The following is a 19,735-nucleotide window of genomic DNA, read 5'->3' on the forward strand; positions in this document are numbered from 1 at the left end:
TTTAACCATGACTCCCCTGAGATGTTGCACTCTTGAGACCATGCGTAAAGACTGCCAGAAATCACCTTTAACTGTTTGGGTTTTTGGTGAGGTACTGCTGTAGGATTGACATAGTTGCCTACAAACAAAAGTACTGTCATCCCTAAACCATCAGAGTAAAAGTCCAACTACGACAAGGCCAGTCAATGCAGGTAGTTTGTTACTCACATTTACGCACACCTAAGAGACATCTTTCCGGTGGTCCCAGAAGGACATTACTGGGTCAAACCATTCAGGATAGCAGGATGGTCTTGATACTGTTGATTGTCTGAGGAAAAAGGGTTGGTACTAGTGTGGTGCTCTACCAACATGCATGAATCTCTTATGGATATGCCTTTTGATGGCTCACAAAACTCCTGTTTTGGGGAAAAGATGATTCTGTTTTGGAACTATTCAAGGAGAATAGGGTCATGGCATGTACTCCGGGCCTTTTGACCCCTGCAAAACAGTTTCCTCATCAGCTTTGGACATTTTGAGGCTATTCTGGGGACAGGGGCGGCTCCTCCGCAATGGCAAAGGAGTGCCCCCCACACTATCCCAACCTCCCCAGCTAAGCCAGGAGCTGTAAGCTAAAACAATAGTCAATTATTGTTTTATCTTTCAGCTGCTGGTCAGCCAGCAGCATGCTCAGGGAGGGACGGGCTGGGCCATAGGAGGTGGGAGGGTGGATGAGGAGAGAGTGCACCTAAGTGCGCATGTGTGATTGGCCGGCCGGCTCAGGCCGGCCAAACACACTTGCACACTTAGGTTTCTCCAGCCTGGATGTGTTGAACAGCCGGGCTGGAGAAACTGCACAGACCCCAGGGTTATGTCTGAGCAGCAATCCAAGCTGCTCAGACCAATGCTGACGCTGCTTTCATGCTAGGTTTAACATGAAAGCAGCATCATGATTGCTGGGGAGCCTGTGCTGGTGTCCCAGTGAATTTTGGGACACCAGAAGAAGAGGACGGACAAGCGAGGTGGCAGGAGACGGCGGCGACGAAAAGAGGTACGTTTTTTAATGTTATTTTTTTTTAATTCACCCCTGTCTCTCCCCCGGCCCCTCCTCCCCTTGAGATTTGCAGCCGCTGTCTAGGGCACTGGCATATATACACATGGTCAGTCTTCCCAGCCTCTGCTGCAATTGCCCCTGCCTATTCAGTTTCAAGAGATGAAATTTTTACTCTCCAATAAAGCCATTGAGAGGGTTCCAGACTCAGCAATAGGAGAGAGCTGCTACTTTCACTATTGTCCACGTGCCAAGGCAGGAAGGGGGCTTTCAGCCCATCTTAGATCTTTGTTCATGTGGAAAGACAAATTCCAAAGGTTCTATCTGCTATGGCACCAAGCAACCTGCAGGACACTTATTTTCATATACCCGTTCTGCAGTGCCACAGACGTTACCTGTGGTTGAAGGTAGGCAGAGAGCATTTTCCGTTTGCTGTGCTCCCTTTCATCTATGCCCCTGTGGTGTTCACGAAAGTGATGACAGAGGTCACCACCCATCTTCATAGGTTTGGTATGCCAGTTTTCCCTTACCTTGATAATTGGCTGTTGAAGGCAAGCATGCCACAGTCAGCCATAGGCCACTTGCAGATGAAGGCGAACCTCCTGATATTGTTGGGGTTCACGATCAACAAGCCAAAGTCGCAACTGACTCTTACGCAAAGGCTTCCTTTCATTGGAGCTGTCCAGGATACGATCCAGTTCAGGGCCTTCCTTCCGTTTCAACAAGTCCTGGATATTTGGGCTATGATCTCAATGTTTCAGCCTCGTTCCTGGGTCTCGATGAGAGCAGCTCTGAGGCATCTTGGTCTTTTAGCTTCTTGCATCTGCAATGGAATCTGAAGTTCCAGTGTGCCGAGCACCAAGAAGGCCTGTCAGATGCCATTCAGATTCCAAAGGAAACTCCACACGTTCTGCAGTGGTGGCTGGTCAATCGCAATTGGACCAGCAGGAGAGCCTTCTCCGTTCCTCACCCAAAGTTGATGGTGGTGATGAGTCCTTAGTGCTGGGTTAGGGAAGTCATCTGGTGGAGGTGGAGATCAGAGGATTTTGGTCTCCGATGAAAGCCTGGCTCCATATAAATCTGTTGTAGTTGATGGGCCATTCATCTGCCGTTGAAGGCCATCCTGCTAACCATTAAAGGGGGGCTGATGCAGATTTTCATGGACTCACCATCACATGTGGTACTGCAACAAGCAGGGCGGATTAGAGGTGTCCAGTGCAGAGAGGCTTTATGCTTCTGTAGGTGTCTGGAGTGTCAGGACATTTTTATTGTAGTGAACCACCTGGCTGGATCATTGAATGACAAGGGGCACAAGCTTAGCTGGCAGCATCTGGCGGACATGAGAGGCACATAGCTCCTTCCGGCAGTAGGGAGAACCATGGCAGATCTTTTCGCCACCATTGAGAACATGCAGAGTTGAAGGTTTTTCACATTGGAACATGGGACTCCTGTATGCCTTGCCTACACCTGCTTCTCTTGCCCTGAGTTCTGAAAAAAATAGGGACGACCAATCCCAAGTAATCCTAGTGGCTCCAGGTTGGGGTAGGAGAGTGTGGTGTTTGGAGCTTCTGAGCATGAGTATCTGCCTTCCAATTAGGCTATCACTTCAGTAGGATCATCTGGCACAGCAGCAGGGCAGGCTCCTTCACCCAACTCTGCAAAATCTACACTTCCAAGTGTGGAAATTGATCAGCAGCAATTAACTGGTTTTGATCTGCCAACTGAATTGTTGGATGTCATTCTTGCCAACAGGCGCCTTTCACAAACTCCATTTACGCTGAGAGAGAAATATGTGGCTGGTGTAGAGTACGCAAGACAAACACCTCACAGGCTAAATTGTTATATGTCCTGATGTTTGTTTTGTCTTTGGCCTAGCAGTAGACATGATTAAAGAATATTTGTCAGCTCTTTTGGCCTGTTTACATTTGCAGGACCAGCTTTCTTGGTTAAATCACCTGTTGTGATGCAGTTTATTAAAGGTTTGGCACAAAGGAGACCTCTCAAACAGTTTGTGATGCAACATTGGGACCTTATGTTTTTTTTTTTTTATGTGTACACTATTCTTGCTGATTCACAGCTGTATATTACATCTTCTGCCCTTAAAGACTATCTTCCTAATTGTGATTTCTTTCAGCTTGTCATGTGAGTGAGCTTCAGGCACTGTCAGTGCAAACACTGTAGAATACATTTTTTCCAGACAAGTTGATGCTGAGGATTTAGTAGATTACTTGCCTAAAGATGTGAGCCTTTTCAACAAGGGGCAATCCATCACTCTTTCAGTGTTCTTTGCACCTTTTCACCCTTAAAAAGATGAGAAGCTTCATTATTTGGACCCCAAGAGAGCTTAAAGCTTTTACAGAGATCGTACCAAGGACCATTGGGAATGATCATTTTTTTGTGGGGTGCTTTGGGGCAAAAAAAAAGAAAGGCTGTGCAGAATAGTACTCTGTGGATGTGGATAGTCCTCAGCATTAAAATGTACTACTCACTGGACAAAAGGCAGCCTCCAGAAGGTCTGAGATACCATTCCACTAGAGTTGAGGCTGCTACCACTGCTTTGGCATGCAGAGAGCTTGTCCTTGATATCTGCTAGGTTGCAACTTGGTAGTCGGTGCACAGGTTCACAAAGCACTACTACCTTGACACCAGGGTTCGATGGTAAGGACATTTCACCTGTTCAAATCTGCAGGACTTTTTGGTCCAGTCCACAGATCCTCCACTTTTGGGAAGTACTACTTTGGTATCTATTCTAAAAGAAGATGTCTGCAATTAGAAGTGTCCATCAGAAGAACAAGTTGCTTACCATTGCTAACACTCTTTCTGGCACATACTCTATTTCACTGCAGGTTTCTTACCGCTGTCCCTTCCCTTTCTGTGGGGTGTCCTCTTCTTTTTTGATAAATGAACTTTATTGTTTTTAATGCTTGGAACCGAACAACAGATAAAAGAGCATCCAATACCCATGCCATATACATGTTTGTACATTTCCCACATTATCGCTGCCCCAGATGTTTCAGTACAGGTTAACCAGCCTATGATGATCCCACCACCTTCCTCAAGCCTTAGAATGCTTCAGAGGACATCCTCTAGCCTTATAAATTGGTTAATCTTGCTTAGCACACCAATCCATTGCCCTGCGGCACTCTGACAATAAAGGAAGGTCTTGGGATTTCCATTTATGGGTAATATCTCTTTTGGCGGTGACCGTGCCCATACTTACCTAGGTTCGCTCTCCACGGGTGCTCTCCCCTGATCATCTAGGATACCTAGCAGGGCTACACAGCTGGCTCTGGGAATACAACAAAACAAAGGCTGCTGAGCCATGATCTGTTTTCTGCATCTTCTACCCTCTCTTCAAGAGTTTTGGTTGCTGATAAGAGGTGAGACACATTCCGTTTGAATTATGTGACAATGTCTTTCAGTCCAGAAACTTGACCCTCAGCCTCAGGGACTCTGCCCTCTACCTCACAGAGATCATGGTCTAGGAGCATTACATCTGTTCCCACTTCTGCAATCTTGGTTTCAGCTGCTTCGCAGAATGTCTGGATCACTAGAAGAATAGTTTGGATGTCACAAGCATCAATCGTCTTCTGTCAGGTGGAGATCCCCATGGATGATTTGGTGCTTCCTGAAGTGGGAGTTGTGCATGTATCAATTCTTTCTTGAGTTTGTGTGTTTGGTCTCTTATCTCAACATCGTGGACTGGGTGAGGGTTGGTACCTGTGAGCTTGCAGACGGTCTCGTCAGGTGAAGTTGTCCCATCAGAGTGTTTCAGTGGATTTCCTCCTGCACCCAATGTCACCCAGCTCCGGGAGAAGCTGTTGCGTGCCAACAGATGTGATCCCTCAGGGCTGGCTCCTTGAGTGTCTCAGCAGAACCCTGGTCCCTACTCAAGGACCTCTGCTGGTCTGCAGTCCTAGTGCGGCTGGGCCCACTTGCCACGGATATCCAGGTATTAGGTAGCACGAGCAGCCAAAACCATTCCAGATGGGAAAGCTCAGTCAGGAATCTTATGGGCGCCCTAAAGGGCATGGTACTAAGCAAGGGTCATCAAGGGCCTGATTCCAACTTTGGAGGAGGTGCTAATCCGTCCCAAAAGTGACAGTAAAGTGACGGATATACCACCAGCCGTATTACGAGTTCCATAGGATATAATGGACTTGTAATACGGCTGGTGGTATATCCGTCACTTAACCGTCACTTTTGGGACGGATTAACACCTCCTCCAAAGTTGGAATCAGGCCCCAAGTGTCTGTCAGCAGCCCCAGTAGGATGCACTACTTTGCCATTAGCATTGAGAGCTCTCTTCCTCACTCGCTCCAGGATCAGGTGCACCAGCGCAAATCTGAAGCCCACTACGTGGACATCTATACATAGGTGGTGCAATAAGTCAGCAAATCACAATCTTTCTTTGCGCTGCAGGGAGACAGCCTGCCCCGACTGCCACTCTCCCAAGTCTGGCAGCAGGAGTCTATTTGGATCTGAGTTTCAGCGACCTCCTTAGATATTCAGGGTGGCCATGTAATGGGAAAGAACTTCATTGAATGGCTGTTGTCAGATTTGGTAAAAAGTAGCAGAAAATGAAAAAGGAATGTGAGCTTTTCCAATGTGGCTGTCTATAATATTGAAAAAACAGGGAATAGATTGTGGGATTTTGAAAACGAGTGCACTAAAACAAAATGATGAATCACTGATGTCTTGCAATGCAATTTACAATATGACTGAAGTCAAGTTTATGATGACTGAGTCATACTCATGTGATTTTGATATGCTTCCTTTGCTAGAGTATAATAATCATTACTCCCTTATTCAGAAGACGATGGGTGATACATAATTGGGTAACCTACCAGAGAGGCTGGGACTTTGTGCACCTTTCTTGATTACACTATTATAAAGCTTGACACTCTGCTGTGAAGACGAAAGAGCCACCACTATCCATCAGACCTGTCAGCCTTAGGGTGGTCTTCCACCAAACCTTTTGCCTTCACACTCCATGTTGCTGAATTAGTTTTTGTTGGCTTTATGAATCTATGCACTTTACCACTGCCAACCAAAACTGAAGTGCTTGTGCTTTCTCCTCTTGCACCTGATTGGCATATTTAATTTACTTATAAATTCCTAGTAAAGAGGTATACCATCTACCCAGGGCCTGTAAATTAAATGCTACTAGTGTCTCTGCAGCACTCGTGCCACTGTGAGAAAGTCATCCTTTTGGCCATGGTCACCCCTAATTTCTTACTGATATTGGTGGCTTCTGACTCTGACTGTGTTCTGGGCTCTGCTAACCAGGACCAAGGCCAGTGCTCTGTTTAAAACATATATGGCAATTAGGCCTAAATATATATGGCTCTGACAGCCTACCTGTAAATCCCTAGTATATGGTAGAGCATATACGTTTAGGGACCACAGTGGAGTTAAGGTACCTGTGGGTGCACTGTGGGGTGTCAAATGTTGTATTAAAGGCAGCCCTGCCATGCTGGCTGCTTTTAAAATACAATTAAGCCCATAGTCTACTTTGGATGTAAAAGTGCTTTTAAAGTCTTTAACTACCTTATTTTTCCATATAAGTCAGCCTAAGGCCTACCCTAGGTACCCCAAGGCTAGGGTGTAGTGTAATTATAAGCAGGGACATTATAAAAGTTGTTTTATGAGCCCTGATTAGGGACAAAATGCCAATATTGTGTACCCATTGTAGTGCATTAGCTCCATTGTCTAACTTGGGAAAGCTTTATTTAAAATTAATAAAGTCATACATTTGTCAGGAGTCTGCTAAAAATAATATTCAAAATATCAATAGTTAGAATAAATCCAACAACTTGTCAATGTTGGATTCATTATAACTATTACAGGGAAAGAGTTTAAGAACTCTTCCCTAAAGTTACTTAAAATCAGACTTGTAGTAGCCTCTCTTGATTGGTCAGACTTTGACATGCTGAGCCAAGCTACCTTTATGAGGTGTGAAGTGATGTGGCCTGAAACAAAGGAACCACCTGGTAGGATGAGAACTGCAGCAGCAGATGCCAGAGCAGGAAGGGTGACTGGGTGGGCAAACTAGTCTTCAATGGAGGGAAAGACAGTTGAGACAGAAACTGGTCCTCCCCCATTTCCTGCACACCCAGCCAGATGGGTGCTCCTGTAATTAGATTAGGAGAGAGGCTGGAAGGAGAGTGTAGGAGAAAATTAGCCACACTTGTGGGTGGGCTTAGCCAGACTTCAGCCTCCAGGAGAGATTTTCTCCATCTTGAATTTTTGAGAAACAGTGCCTTCTGGGATTGAAATGTGCCACACTTCGCAGAAAATGGTCATCACAGAAGGTGGCCCCCAGCGCCCCATTGGTCAGTGGTGCCCCCCTGCTTGCCAACCCAGAGACCTGAAAAAAAAAGTGGAAGAGATGCCCAGTAACTCAAATCCCTGCTGGAATAAATCAGAAGAAGAAGGACTGCCCTGCTGAACTCCTGGTCTGCACCAAGAAGGATTACACTCTGAAGGACTGCACCTGATGCATGCTCTGGGCTTCACCATCGAAAAAAAGGGCTTTGCCCTACTTCTAAAGATTCAGGAGAGGACTCCCTGCAAGCAACAGGTACAAAGGAGCTACCAAGAGTCCCCTGCATCAAGTTCTGCAAGAAGAGCCAGGTGTCCAGTGGACTTTTAAGGATTTGACCAGGTGCACTGTGGGAATTGTAGTCCTAACTCTCCAAGGAGCGACTCAGAGCTTTTGGAACCTTGACTCGTATTATGGACCCTCCAAAACCCCAAAGAGACCTTCTGTAAGAAGATCCAGAACTTTGGAGACATTTGGATAATTTCTGGAAAAAAGATCAGGCCTTTACGATCTACTACCAAGACATGTATGTGAAAGACCCCCTCATGCGTCTGGTGGAGGAGGGCTCTATAGTGTGAGACCTTCCAGTACCAGCTATCCCACCTACTCTTGCCCAGGACTTAGACCATTCATTGACGGCGGAGGAGGTGGATAGTGCCATATTGGAGCTTAATGGGGGGAGAACAGTGGGGCCGGATGGGTACCCAATAGAGTACTACAAAAGATTCCGTTCACTGTTGGTACCTCATCTCCTGAATTTTCATGCTGAGGCATTGACAATGGGGGACTTTCCCCCTGAACTTGACTGCCCCACAATCATGATCCTGCCCAAGGAGGGGCAGGCCCCAGACCAATGTGCATCATATTGGCCAATCTCCCTCATTAATGTGGACATAAAGATATATGCCAAAGTACTGACATTACGTCTTACTGGTACACTGGCCCAACTCATTCATCCTGATCAATGCAGCTTTATGCCAGGCAGGAGTACGCGGCATTGCATCTGCCGAGTTCAGGTGGCCCTATCCCGTGGTTCACAATCCAGTAGTACCCTGGCTCTTCTCCTTATAGATTTTTGTAAGGCATTCAACACAATCTCATGGGAATACATGGAGGTAATCCTAGCACATATGGTGTTGGGGCAGTTGCTCCGCCGAATGATCCGACTACTGTATCAGCACCCCAAGGACCAGGTTCGGGTGAATGGAGTGCTCTCCCGGATATTTCCTATTCAGCGGGGAAGGTGTCAGGGATGTCCCTTATCCCTGCTGCTCTTCGCGCTAGCGATTGAGCCCCTGGCTTGCTTGCTGTGGAGCGATCCTCTGATGTGGGACTGGAGATGGGGAGTTGGAGTGGAGGATAGAGTGGTGCTGTACGTGGACGATGTCTTGGTATTTCTGGGAGATCCGCCTTCATCAGATCCCAGATTTGTGAAACTACTGGAGAGGTTTGGGGAGGTATCCAGGCTTCTAGTCAATGCCAAAAAATCAACATTGGTGGAAGCAAGGGGGAATGCGGAGGGTCGACAGTGGTGTCCCCAATTCTCAGTGCGGAGGAATGCATTTAAATATTTAGTAACCCACATCTCCCTTCTGCCTATATTAGTGCGGGTACTAAACTTCAGGGCCTTGTTAGCACGTCTGGAGAGGGACCTCCAGCGTTCGAAAACTCTCCCCTTAAGCCCCATTGGGCATACTTCCCTTCTCTAAATGATGTGGCTCCCCCGCTACCTATATGTCCTCACAAACTATCCCTACCAGATACCTAGGATGTGGTTCCGAGCTCTCACATCAAAATTTACTAATTTCAAATGGAACGGCGGGTGGCACAAAGCAGCCTTTAACACTGCGCTGAAGTCTTCATACGAAGGGGGGATGGAGTCCCAGATTTATACTTCTATTACTCAGCGGCCCAGGTGGTGCCTATAAACAACGGGTTTGTGGGAGGTTAGGATGACCCGTTTTGTAGGGGTTGCATGCCTTGTAGCTAAAAGAGCTATAGCCCTCAGGTGCAGGCTTCCTGGAGCTCCTTCGTTGGCGGGATGGGGGGGGGATTGGTGTGCGCATCAAGAAAATCCAATCTATGCAGCCTGAGGGTGCCCAGAAAAACATGATAAAATATGGGGAAAATGGTGGGCCTACCATGATGTTGTATTGTAATGTAATACTTAACATTGATTGACCAGTAAAGGAATGTGTCCTCTGCTTTGTAACTGTGTTATTGACATTGTCAGAACTTATTGTGCGTGCAATGTTTTGGAAATTAATGAAAATCAATACAAATTGGGTAATAAAAAGAAACTTAGAACTTCACTTAAAAAAACAAAGGTTATGGGGAAGTTATAGTTAGGTTCAGATTTTACACACACAAAGCCATAGAAATTCAGCAGTTATAGTTATACTTACCACAAGAAACTATAACTCGTGCCCTATGGTAACTATAACCTGCTCCCTTGCCATGCACTGCTAATTACCCCACATATTACATCAGCCATCGCATCTTCTATGAATGACATCACTGATAATATCACTGCAACATTTGCAATACAATTATTGATGAGAAAACTGTGTCTGGCGGGGCTGCGAGTTATAGTTACCTTAGGGCAGGAGTTATAGGTTCTTGAGAAAACTATAGTTGCTGAATTTCTATGGTTTTGAGTGTGTAAAATCTGAACCTGACTATAACCTATAACGCCCCTGTAACTTTTGTTTTTCATTGATATATATATATATATACATATATGTATTTTCACATCCAAAATGCTCGATTCCGAGCTCCAATGGCCCGTGAGGGGTGATGCGAGAAACCGGCACGAGCAGACGGGTAATTAAATAATTCAAATGAAAAGTACTGATCGCACACTCAGGATTCAAGGAAAAGCACAACTCGTTTTAATCACAAACACAACGCGTTTCGACTGACACAGCAGCCTTGGTCACGTGATAAGTACCACCAATAGACATTCACTAAATACTATTATTATCATAGATATAGAAATAAGACATATATATATATCCTCAAACCACATAAAAACCCATAAAACAAACAGTGGGTTTTTATGTGTTTTTTATGTGGTTTGAGGATATATATATATGTCTTATTTCTATATCTATGATAATAATAGTATTTAGTGAATGTCTATTGGTGGTACTTATCACGTGACCAAGGCTGCTGTGTCAGTCGAAACGCGTTGTGTTTGTGATTAAAACGAGTTGTGCTTTTCCTTGAATCCTGAGTGTGCGATCAGTACTTTTCATTTGAATTTTATATATATGTATGTATATATATATATATATATATATATATATATATTACAATATTACATTACTTAGTAAAACTATTTAACATGGTATTTTTCACAAATTATTCCCGTGTAACAATATTGTTGCAGTAGATATTCTGTCCTATGGTAGTTAAACTGCACAAATGAGGTTAACCTGTTACTCAGATATTATTAATGAGTGTTAAAATAACAAATATTGAACTAATACTGCCGCTGAATGCTCCTGTTATGCTGTATGCTTTTCCTTTGCTTGCTGCATACCTTACTCAACCCTGCCAGACAATTTAGCCGTTCATTGCCGCATAATTCCAGTGGCCCTGCCCAAGATTAATAATTGGTTGGTGTAGGCTTAAAAAGAGTTTTGGGACTTCTTTATGACACAGGTATTTCGTGGAGCAAGTTAAAGCCACTGTCTCCCAGCTTTATTTTTGAAAGGTGGATCTGGCTATCATTAAAGAGAAAACTAGTTTATAAATTGGCTCTAAATTGTGGCCTTCCCAAAATGCAGAAATCTGTGAGAATTATTGTGTCATGATATCGAGCTCTCTTACTGGGGTTCCATATAATTCAAAACCATGACCTAAATGTTGTTGGCCATGGTTAGTGGAGAGCTTAGCTCTCTAGTCATTGTCTTGTGTTTGAAATATGAGAAAACAACATGGAGCTTTCCAAGGACTCAGGTGGTCATTCTGAGTTTGGCGGGCGGCAGAGGCTGACTGCCAAACTCATCCTGCTACTTGACCGCTAGTGCGGCCAGGACACCGCCGGCCCTATTCCAGGTTCACCGCAGGGCTGGTGGGCAGAAACTGTGTTTCAGCCTGCCGGCCCTGCGGTGAAGAGGGTCTTAACATTGATTCCGAGCCGGTGACAATGTGGCGGTGCAGCAGGTGCAGCAGCACCCATCGAGCATTTCACTGCCTGTAATTGGGGCAGTGAAATACGCAATGGGGCTGTGCATGGGGGCCTTTGCACTGTCCATGCCAAGTGCATGGGCAGTGCAGGCACCCCCATTCCGCTAGCTTTTCCACAGTGGTGTAAACGGCCATGGAAAGGCTGGCAGATGGGGACTCGAAATTCAGAGCCCTGGCGGATTACAACCGCCGGGACCGCCAGGCTGCAGGCTGGCTGCAGCCTGGTGTTGTCGGCGGTTGGACCGCAGCAGCTCCACCACGGGTCAGAGTGGACTGCCAGACTCGGAATGACCACCTCAGTCTATAAGAGAATATCGACTCAATCCTCTTCTGGAATGACTTCATTTCGGTGGCATATTAAGTCTCCAATTGTCAATATTTAATATTTGTGTTTATAATAATGAATGAAAAAAGTAAGTTATATACTAAGCACCAAAGAGATACGTATGTGAATATGTCCCGTCCCTGCAGGGTTTGTGCAAGATTCTGTCTCTATGAAACGACTAAATTACAAGCATTGCGTGTCACAGGTTCTTTTTCGGATCTCGTTGTCTTGCATGAGGTACCTTGGCTCAATTAAAAGAGGGATGTTCGCAATCAGCGTAAATGGAGTCATTTTCAGCGTAAACGTGGGTTGGCTGTCGTTAATGTCTTTATAAATCGGACCCTATAAATATAAGAATGCCCATTTGTTTGCTGTGTTGAGTCAGATGGTTAACTTAACAAAAATTACACTGGAACATCTGTGAGTGAATGGTACGTTGGTATACACATTTATATTCAGTACAACCTCCATTTTACATTAAAGCAGATAAGGGAATCAAAGAACTAGTCAGATTTTATTTAATCATAGGTGCTACTGGCGGTCTGACGTCATCTTTTCAAGGGTCGGGGGCTGGCTGCAAAACAAATGTCATTATTCCTGAAGTTTGGAACTATTTTCTGTACAGTAATTATTGTACTTTTCATTCCTGCAGAGATATGAGAGAAATGAAAAACCTTTTAAGTAAGCTCAGGGAGACCATGCCTTTGCCACTAAAGAACCAAGGTAAGTCCTGGTATCTGTATTTTTAAAATCGAGATAGAGAGTCGGTCTGCTCGGCTGCAGAATCCTCAGGAGACGCAAGTTTACCTTCTCGAGTTTGCAGTAGTGTGTGTATGAATCCATCCACTGGAAAGAAAATTATCTTGTTATTGGAGCGCATCAACAATGCCTTTTATAGGCAGACCAGCTTTCCGCACACGAAGCAATTTGGTAGGAAGGACTTGTCAGAGATAAAGTGAACTTCCTCCTCTGTTAATAGCTTACTGGCAGCCGACGCTTGCCTTCCCAGAAACTGAATGTTCAGACTACAGGAATTACTTCCATAGTGTGGAATATATAAAGGCTATTGAAATATGTCACTGTAATAAGTGTTTTTGTGGAAGACGTGTATAAATGCATTGTGTAATCCTCTACATTTTTACTTAATATAAGGTCGTATGTGGTGCACTGTGCCAGGCAGACCATGTACCAGAGTGTTGTGTACTCAGACATACTCACATACTGAAAACATTTGTGGTTTAAGTGTCAGCATTGAGGTGTGACTTATAGGATCATCTAGAGGTAGGCAGAAGCGGGGCATCTGCTAAACATAGGTCAATATCTTAAATGCCTACTTCTCAGTTCCCCCACCTCCTTTAGAAGCAGCAGAACTGCATGATTTTCTAGCGCTTCAGAAATGCTTTGCCTAGTAACCGCATTGGAAGGAATGCCACCAGTCGCAAACAGGAAAAAGCATTGGCAAAGGTAATAGGACTTACCTATGCGAGATCTGTTGGCTAGGTATCCATATTGCACAGCAAGTAAAGAAAATAATAAATGAATTAGGACATGGTCAATCCTGGGCGTGTTATAGAGGTTTCATTTTCTATACTTTCAGCCATGTTGCAGAGCAGCCATGCTGCTGTGTGACATGGCTAAAAATATTGTCACAGCCAATGGATCTCGCATAGGCAAGGCCTTTTGCTGTTGCCAGTGCTTTGATATTTATTCTGTGCTTTTTTCCTTCTTTTGCAAAAAAAAAAAAAGACACACACACACACACACATATATATATATATATATATATATATATATATATATATATATATAGCAACAAGTTCACAATAAACGTGGCCTATCGCAGATCTGTCTGAATTTTACCGTGGGAAAAAAAGAAAAAAACGTTGGCCCTAATTACGAGTTTGGCGGTCGGAAGACCACCAAAACTGCGGTGGTGGGCGAACTGCCTGCAGTCCTGGTGGTCAGACCGCCTGATTACAACCCTAGTGGTCGGACCACTGCCACCGCCAGGATCATGGATTCCGACAAGGTGACAGCGGTCAGAGCCGTGGTCAGCACAATGGTGCTGAGCTCAGCACTGCCGTGCTGACCACAAATCCCCTTTCCGTCAGCCTTTTCATGGTGGAATCCCTGCCATGAAAAAAGGCTGGCGAACAGGCATTGCTGGGGAAACACCCTCTGTGCGACGGCATTGGACTTGTCTCCATGAGGAGTCAAGGCCAATGCCACCACACTGTTTTCACTGGGCTGACCGGCGGAAACCTCCTAATGCTGAAGTTTCTGCCGGTCAGTACAGTGGAAACATTGTAATTGGGCCGTCAAGAGACTGCTAGCTCTGCACCAGTCTCCTTCCAACAGGGCTGGTGGACCAAGAGACTTATAGGTAGATTGATACTGCCAGTTATAATTGGCCTAATTTGCATATCCATTTTACACAGAACACTGGCCCTGGGACTGTTAAGCATTACCCAGTGCATAGCCAAGAGTCAGTAACCACCTATATCTGTCCAAAGCATTTGGAGGTGACCAGGGCAAAAAGGAGGCCTTTCCTGCACTCAGCAATTAGGGCCTTGCCTCAGTTTGTATTCTACCTGCAGACAGGAACAGGCCCTGGACATGGACATTATTTGCATATGAGGGGTCTGTTCTAGTAAAAAAAAACGGAAACTTTCAACAAGAACTCCACAGAAAAGAACTTGTCTCACAAGAATCCCTGAGAAAGGAGGTGGCACTGGGGGGCCCAGCAGCTGAGTAGGAAATGGTGAACATAAGCTGCTGACTTCTGCAGCCCCTGCCACATACAGTTCTCACCTGACTGTAAAGAAGGGCTGGCTGAGCCTCTGTGGAGGATCGAAAGAAGCAAGGCAGGGGGTTTGCCCGGCTATCTGTAGCAAGTTAATCACGCATTGGCAAAGGAAGTAGCTCTGCCTCGGGAACTATTGGCTTTGTCAGTGTTTTTAGCCATGTTGCACAGCAGCGCGTCTTCTGTGCAGCATGGCTAATTTATAGAAAAACAATGTGCTGCTACGCAGACATTGCTGGCCAACAAGAACAAAAAAACATTGACAAGAACAATAGATCTTCCATTGGCAAGATCTATTAGCTTTAACAATGTTTTATTTCATGGTTTTCGAATGTAAAGAACTGAAATCAAAACCCGTCTGAAGCAAGAGAGACAGGCAAAACTAAACCAGCTGTTGCTGACCAATAAAAGCAAGAAAAAGGAGAGTGATGCATAAACCTATCAATGGTAAGAGAAAGAAGAGTGATAAGCAAGCCCACCAATGGTAAGTAATAGTTGGGCTCCTAGCCTCTTTTTAGATTTTTTTTTAAAGAACAATAAGCTCATAAGAAACAGCGCATGTACTGTCTCAGGCGAAACCTAAACAATCAACAATTATCCCACCTGCCCCCATGTGCCTGGACACATCTCCTAATGTGTCTGGGCTGTTTCTCTTTTAGTGGATGTTTCTGTAAAACAAAAAAAAGCCAAAATAGTCTGTTTAACTTTGTGGCCCGGCTGGCATTACATTTGTGTCTAAATTGATCTGGCCCTTTGTGGGCCAGACATATTCTGAATGACTAATGAACGTCTAGTAGGAAAGAGACATGCTTGCTTAAAGGGAAAAAGGATGTATGGAGTTATGAATCCGTTATGTGAAGAAGAATGTCTTACTCTTAGAAATTCATGGGTTACTTCCAACCTAAGATAAACCTACTTACAGCATACACGTTGTGAAGCAGGCATGAAGTGTTTAGAACCAGATACACATATTTTTCTATGAGTAGTTGTCTTTTATTGAATTATGTCAGTGAGTAAGTCAGACTGGATAAAACACACACCCGGTTATAGAAAGTGTTTTGGCCAATTTTATCAAGCCTGTTCTGTGACTAGGTATGTCATACTGCAGGATGTGGTGTGACCTAGTCATCAGCCCCATTTCAAACAATGCCTAATTTTCAAAAGGTAGTCAGAAATCTATTCCTGTAGGTTTTCTCCTAAGTTTGGACCATCATGGAATTCACAACAGATTCAAAATGTACTTCTAGGATTTCCGTGAATCCATATTACTCACATCCCGCAATTACGTATGTGTAAATATATATGTGCACATGTAGATACTTGTAGAGACAATGCAATTGTACTACAAAACTATTTTTTAGATTGTCAGTGTATTTATTGCTGTTCTTAAGAGGGGTAAATGACCATATCCAGGATGGAAATGTGTTTAATTTAGTGATTGCCCACAACTCACAGGTTTGTAGACAGAGTAACCCGTCTGAGTTCTAAATCAGCCCCTTAGTCTTAGTTAGAGAGTTCAAAATCCTCCAGCAGGGCAAGCTTGAAGCTCTGTCTGACAAAGTCCTCTCAAAATCAGTTATTTTTGCCACAAGGTGCAACTGAAGCTCCAGAGGTCTTGGAAGTCCAAATATTTTTTAAGTCCAAACTTGTCAATGTTTCTGGAGCAGCTCCTCTAGGTCACTTTTAGGGCTCCTGGGACCTCAGGAACAACCAACAGGGACCACAACCAGGAGTCAGTCCAGTTCTAGTATATCAGGAAAAGTTCTGCTGCAGTTTGGTGTGTCCCTGTAGCCACATGGGTGGTCAGCTAGCTCACCCTGGCAGTCCACTTCTTAGGCGTACATTTAGGAGGGGGTCCAGCCCTTTAGGTCTACACAGGTCTCAAACAGCAAGTCCAGTCCTCTTCTGTTCTTCTTCTGGACTGATGAACTGTTGGTGAGGTGCCATCTTTGTAGATTTTTCTTGCTAGTAACTGTAGGTACATGTCAACTGTTAGAGCTGTCATCCTGTACTGTGGTCTTCACCAAGCTTTTTGCCTTCTCCCCTGCTGTTTTCTGAAATTTGTTTTGCTGGCTTTAGGACTCCGTGAACTTCAGCACTGCTAGCCGGTGCTAAAGTGATTGTACTCTCTCCTCTAAACACTCTAAACGTGATAAAATTGGCTTGCACCCAGTTGGCACATTTATTTGATATATAGGTCCCTAGTAATGTGGTATTACATGTATCCATTGACTGTAAATTAAATACTACCAATGGACCTTCAACACTTATTGTGCTGACAACTTAAGTAGCCTTTCAAAACATGTCTGCAGCCTATGTGCAGTTTTAAACTGCTAATTCGACTTAGCAAAATAACCCTTTTGTCAAACCTAAACTTTCCTCCTTTTTAAAACATATAAGTCACTCATATGAAGGTCCTAAACAGCCCTTATGGCAGGGTGCAGCGTGTTTAATCGTAGAACATGTACCTTTTTACACCTCCTGGTAGTGAAAAACTTAAATTTGTTTGTTTTTCACTGCTGCAATTCCTACATCTCCTGTGGGTTACCTACTATATTAAATAAGTGATAACGTTTGATTCGCAGCAGGTAGTCATGTTTACACTCAAATTGATTGTAATTTAAAACCTTCTTTAATGGTAAAGTCAGATTTTAAGTCACAATTCTCAAAATGGCACTTTTAGAATGTTGCCATTTTATTGTCCTAACCACTTGGTGTCTGCTGCCTGTATCCTAGGTCGTATGACCTAATGTAGTTGGCAGTTGGCTTTTGTGTATTCCTCCCAGACAGTGAGACAAGGAGAGACTAGATGTTGTTAGTATGGGTGTCAGAACACCGTTCAGAGGGCCACGGGTCACATAGGAGTTGCTGGGCCAACCAAGGTGGTTGAGGCAGTGTACTCCTGATGTCCTCAGGCCCTCTCTACCATGGATCCCACTGGATCAAGCTTCCCCTTCCGCACCTGACTTTCAGTTGGATAGCATATCTCGAGCAGTCAAGGCTCCTTCAGGGGAAGCTCAGATAAAGATCCATGAATACAACTCATAACTCAAAGTGTGAGCAGCACACATTAAACCAATGTCCACTTAAAAATAAGTATTTTAATTCCAACTCTACACGTGAAAAAGCAACATACAAACAGCAATAACACAATTCCCGTGCGGTCAGGGCTCTCGCAGTTGTTAGGCCACTCCCTGTCCTCCCACCTCTAATGCAGTGTGTTCAGTGTTTTTCCCCATTCACTGATGGCCACATCCAGGGAATGTAAACTAATAGGCTGTACTCAAGAGTTCTTCCCTCGTACTCCGTTAGTAAATTCAGTCATTAGAGTCTAAAGGTTTGCAGCAACGGTAGTATGTCCCCCAGGGCCCCAAAGGCCCAATTTGTGGCTTACCTGCTCCAGCGGCAGGGAACCCTTTGGTGGTGCAGCGTGGTCATGAACTGGATCAGCTAGGCCAGGCTGCGCACGATTACATGTGGCAGCATCTGATAGGGGTCGGCTCTCTCCCTTGAGCCACACTACCTGCGAATTCAGACGGCCAGGGTTGCTCCAGCTCCAGCAGTCATGCACTAAGTCACTTTTTCCTCGGCAGGGAATGGGGTGGTGTCCTTGTTCCAATGGGGCCCTGTTGGTGTCCCTTTGCTCCTCAGGCCTCTCTTTCTGCAGTTCATAAGGTGCGGTTGGGTACCACATGGTCACAGCAGTTTCTCTCTGATGGCCTGGACTCCTTGGCTTTCTTGTCCCCAGTGGCCAATCCTGGCCTATGGGGTCACCACTTCAGTTCTCACACTCAGTTCTCAGTCACACTGGCCTGATGTTGGCCCCACCTTGCATACATGGTCGCAAAGGCAACCTGGACAAAGGCTATGGCCTGATTGGTGTGGGGGTGGGGTTCTCCCGCCATACTCATTGATTCATTCTGACGACCACTCCTGGCATACATGATCGCAGTGCCTTATGGGTGCAAAGAGCATGTTTCTCCTACCGCACTTTTCAAGTTTAGTTCAGAGCGGCCCCTCGAGGTATATAGGTTTGCTGGTTCAGTTAGGCACTTGGGCTATGCCACGATCGGTGCAGGGAGTGGGCTTCTCTCACAACGCTCCTCAGTTTAGTTTGCTGCAGCCACTCCTGGCATACAGAGTTACTGTTTCAGTCCAGCACCAGGGCTATATATAGCCTGACTGGTGCGGAGGTGGATTCCTCACCTCACACAGGAAATCCTCACATCAGGGCTTCCTTCTGGAACTCGCTCCCTCCAACACTGTTCTGTTCCTCACAGGCATACTGATCTTTGCAAGCAGGCAGGAGCTGGAGCTCCAGGCTCCAGAGCAGGTGATCTTGTCTTACGTGCGTGATGTCCCTTCACACAGCAGGAAAACTAGTAGGCTTGGACCCTTAGTTCTGATCACAGGCAGAAGTCTGGCAGAGCTTCTACTCCTCATACAGCCTGTCTGACTGCTCGGCAGATGACAACATTTCTGGGTCTCATATTCCCCTATTTATATTCCTTTTCCAGACATAAGATGTGATTTAGTGTCTGGATCATTGAAGTTTTATGTTGGGGCTTTCTTCTTTCAAATGGACAGCTCTCCCCTTTCTTCTTCTTCCTGAAGGATGTCAGTACAGCAGCTAGGACTCCGAAGCTGATTAACCCACAACAAGATTCATGGGATTGGCCAGAGTTCACACCTGAATGTAAGCCACAGTGATATGTACATCAAAAAGTTAATCCTGAGCTCTGAGTCATAATCTTTATAATGTTCTTATCAATCCCATCTCCAGCTTCCTGAGATGTGTCCAGGCCCGTTCCTTGTGATCTGTCCCTGAAGCAAAGAGCCCTTTGAAATGTACAGGGAGAGTCTGGCTCTCCCCTCACCCAGTGATTGTCCCACCCAGCTTACAGGAATACATCAGTGCATAAATCAGTCTAGGGGAATTCCTCTGCTCCTCATGTTTTCACCAGGAAGAGCTGGGCTTCACAAAATGGAACCCAAGGTCCTCCATGTATTGTACCAGTGTAGGCACATCAGCACTCAGTGTACAACCACAGCACACTCACT

General features: G+C 45.0%; 1 protein-coding gene across 3 annotated transcripts in view; it reads left to right on the forward strand.

Annotated features, from left to right (window-relative positions):
- The window catches only part of RGS7BP (regulator of G protein signaling 7 binding protein), a 657,220-nt gene that overhangs the window by 536,762 nt on the left and 100,723 nt on the right, over positions 1-19,735 (forward strand). For all 3 annotated transcript variants that reach the window (XM_069222702.1, XM_069222694.1, XM_069222711.1), the window contains exon 5: positions 12,524-12,594. In XM_069222702.1, coding sequence (XP_069078803.1) covers positions 12,524-12,594 — 71 coding nt within the window. The remainder of the gene's footprint in view (positions 1-12,523; positions 12,595-19,735) is intronic.

Source organism: Pleurodeles waltl, chromosome 1_1, assembly GCF_031143425.1.
Source record: "Pleurodeles waltl isolate 20211129_DDA chromosome 1_1, aPleWal1.hap1.20221129, whole genome shotgun sequence".
In the NCBI taxonomy this organism is placed as follows: Eukaryota; Metazoa; Chordata; class Amphibia; order Caudata; family Salamandridae; genus Pleurodeles; species Pleurodeles waltl.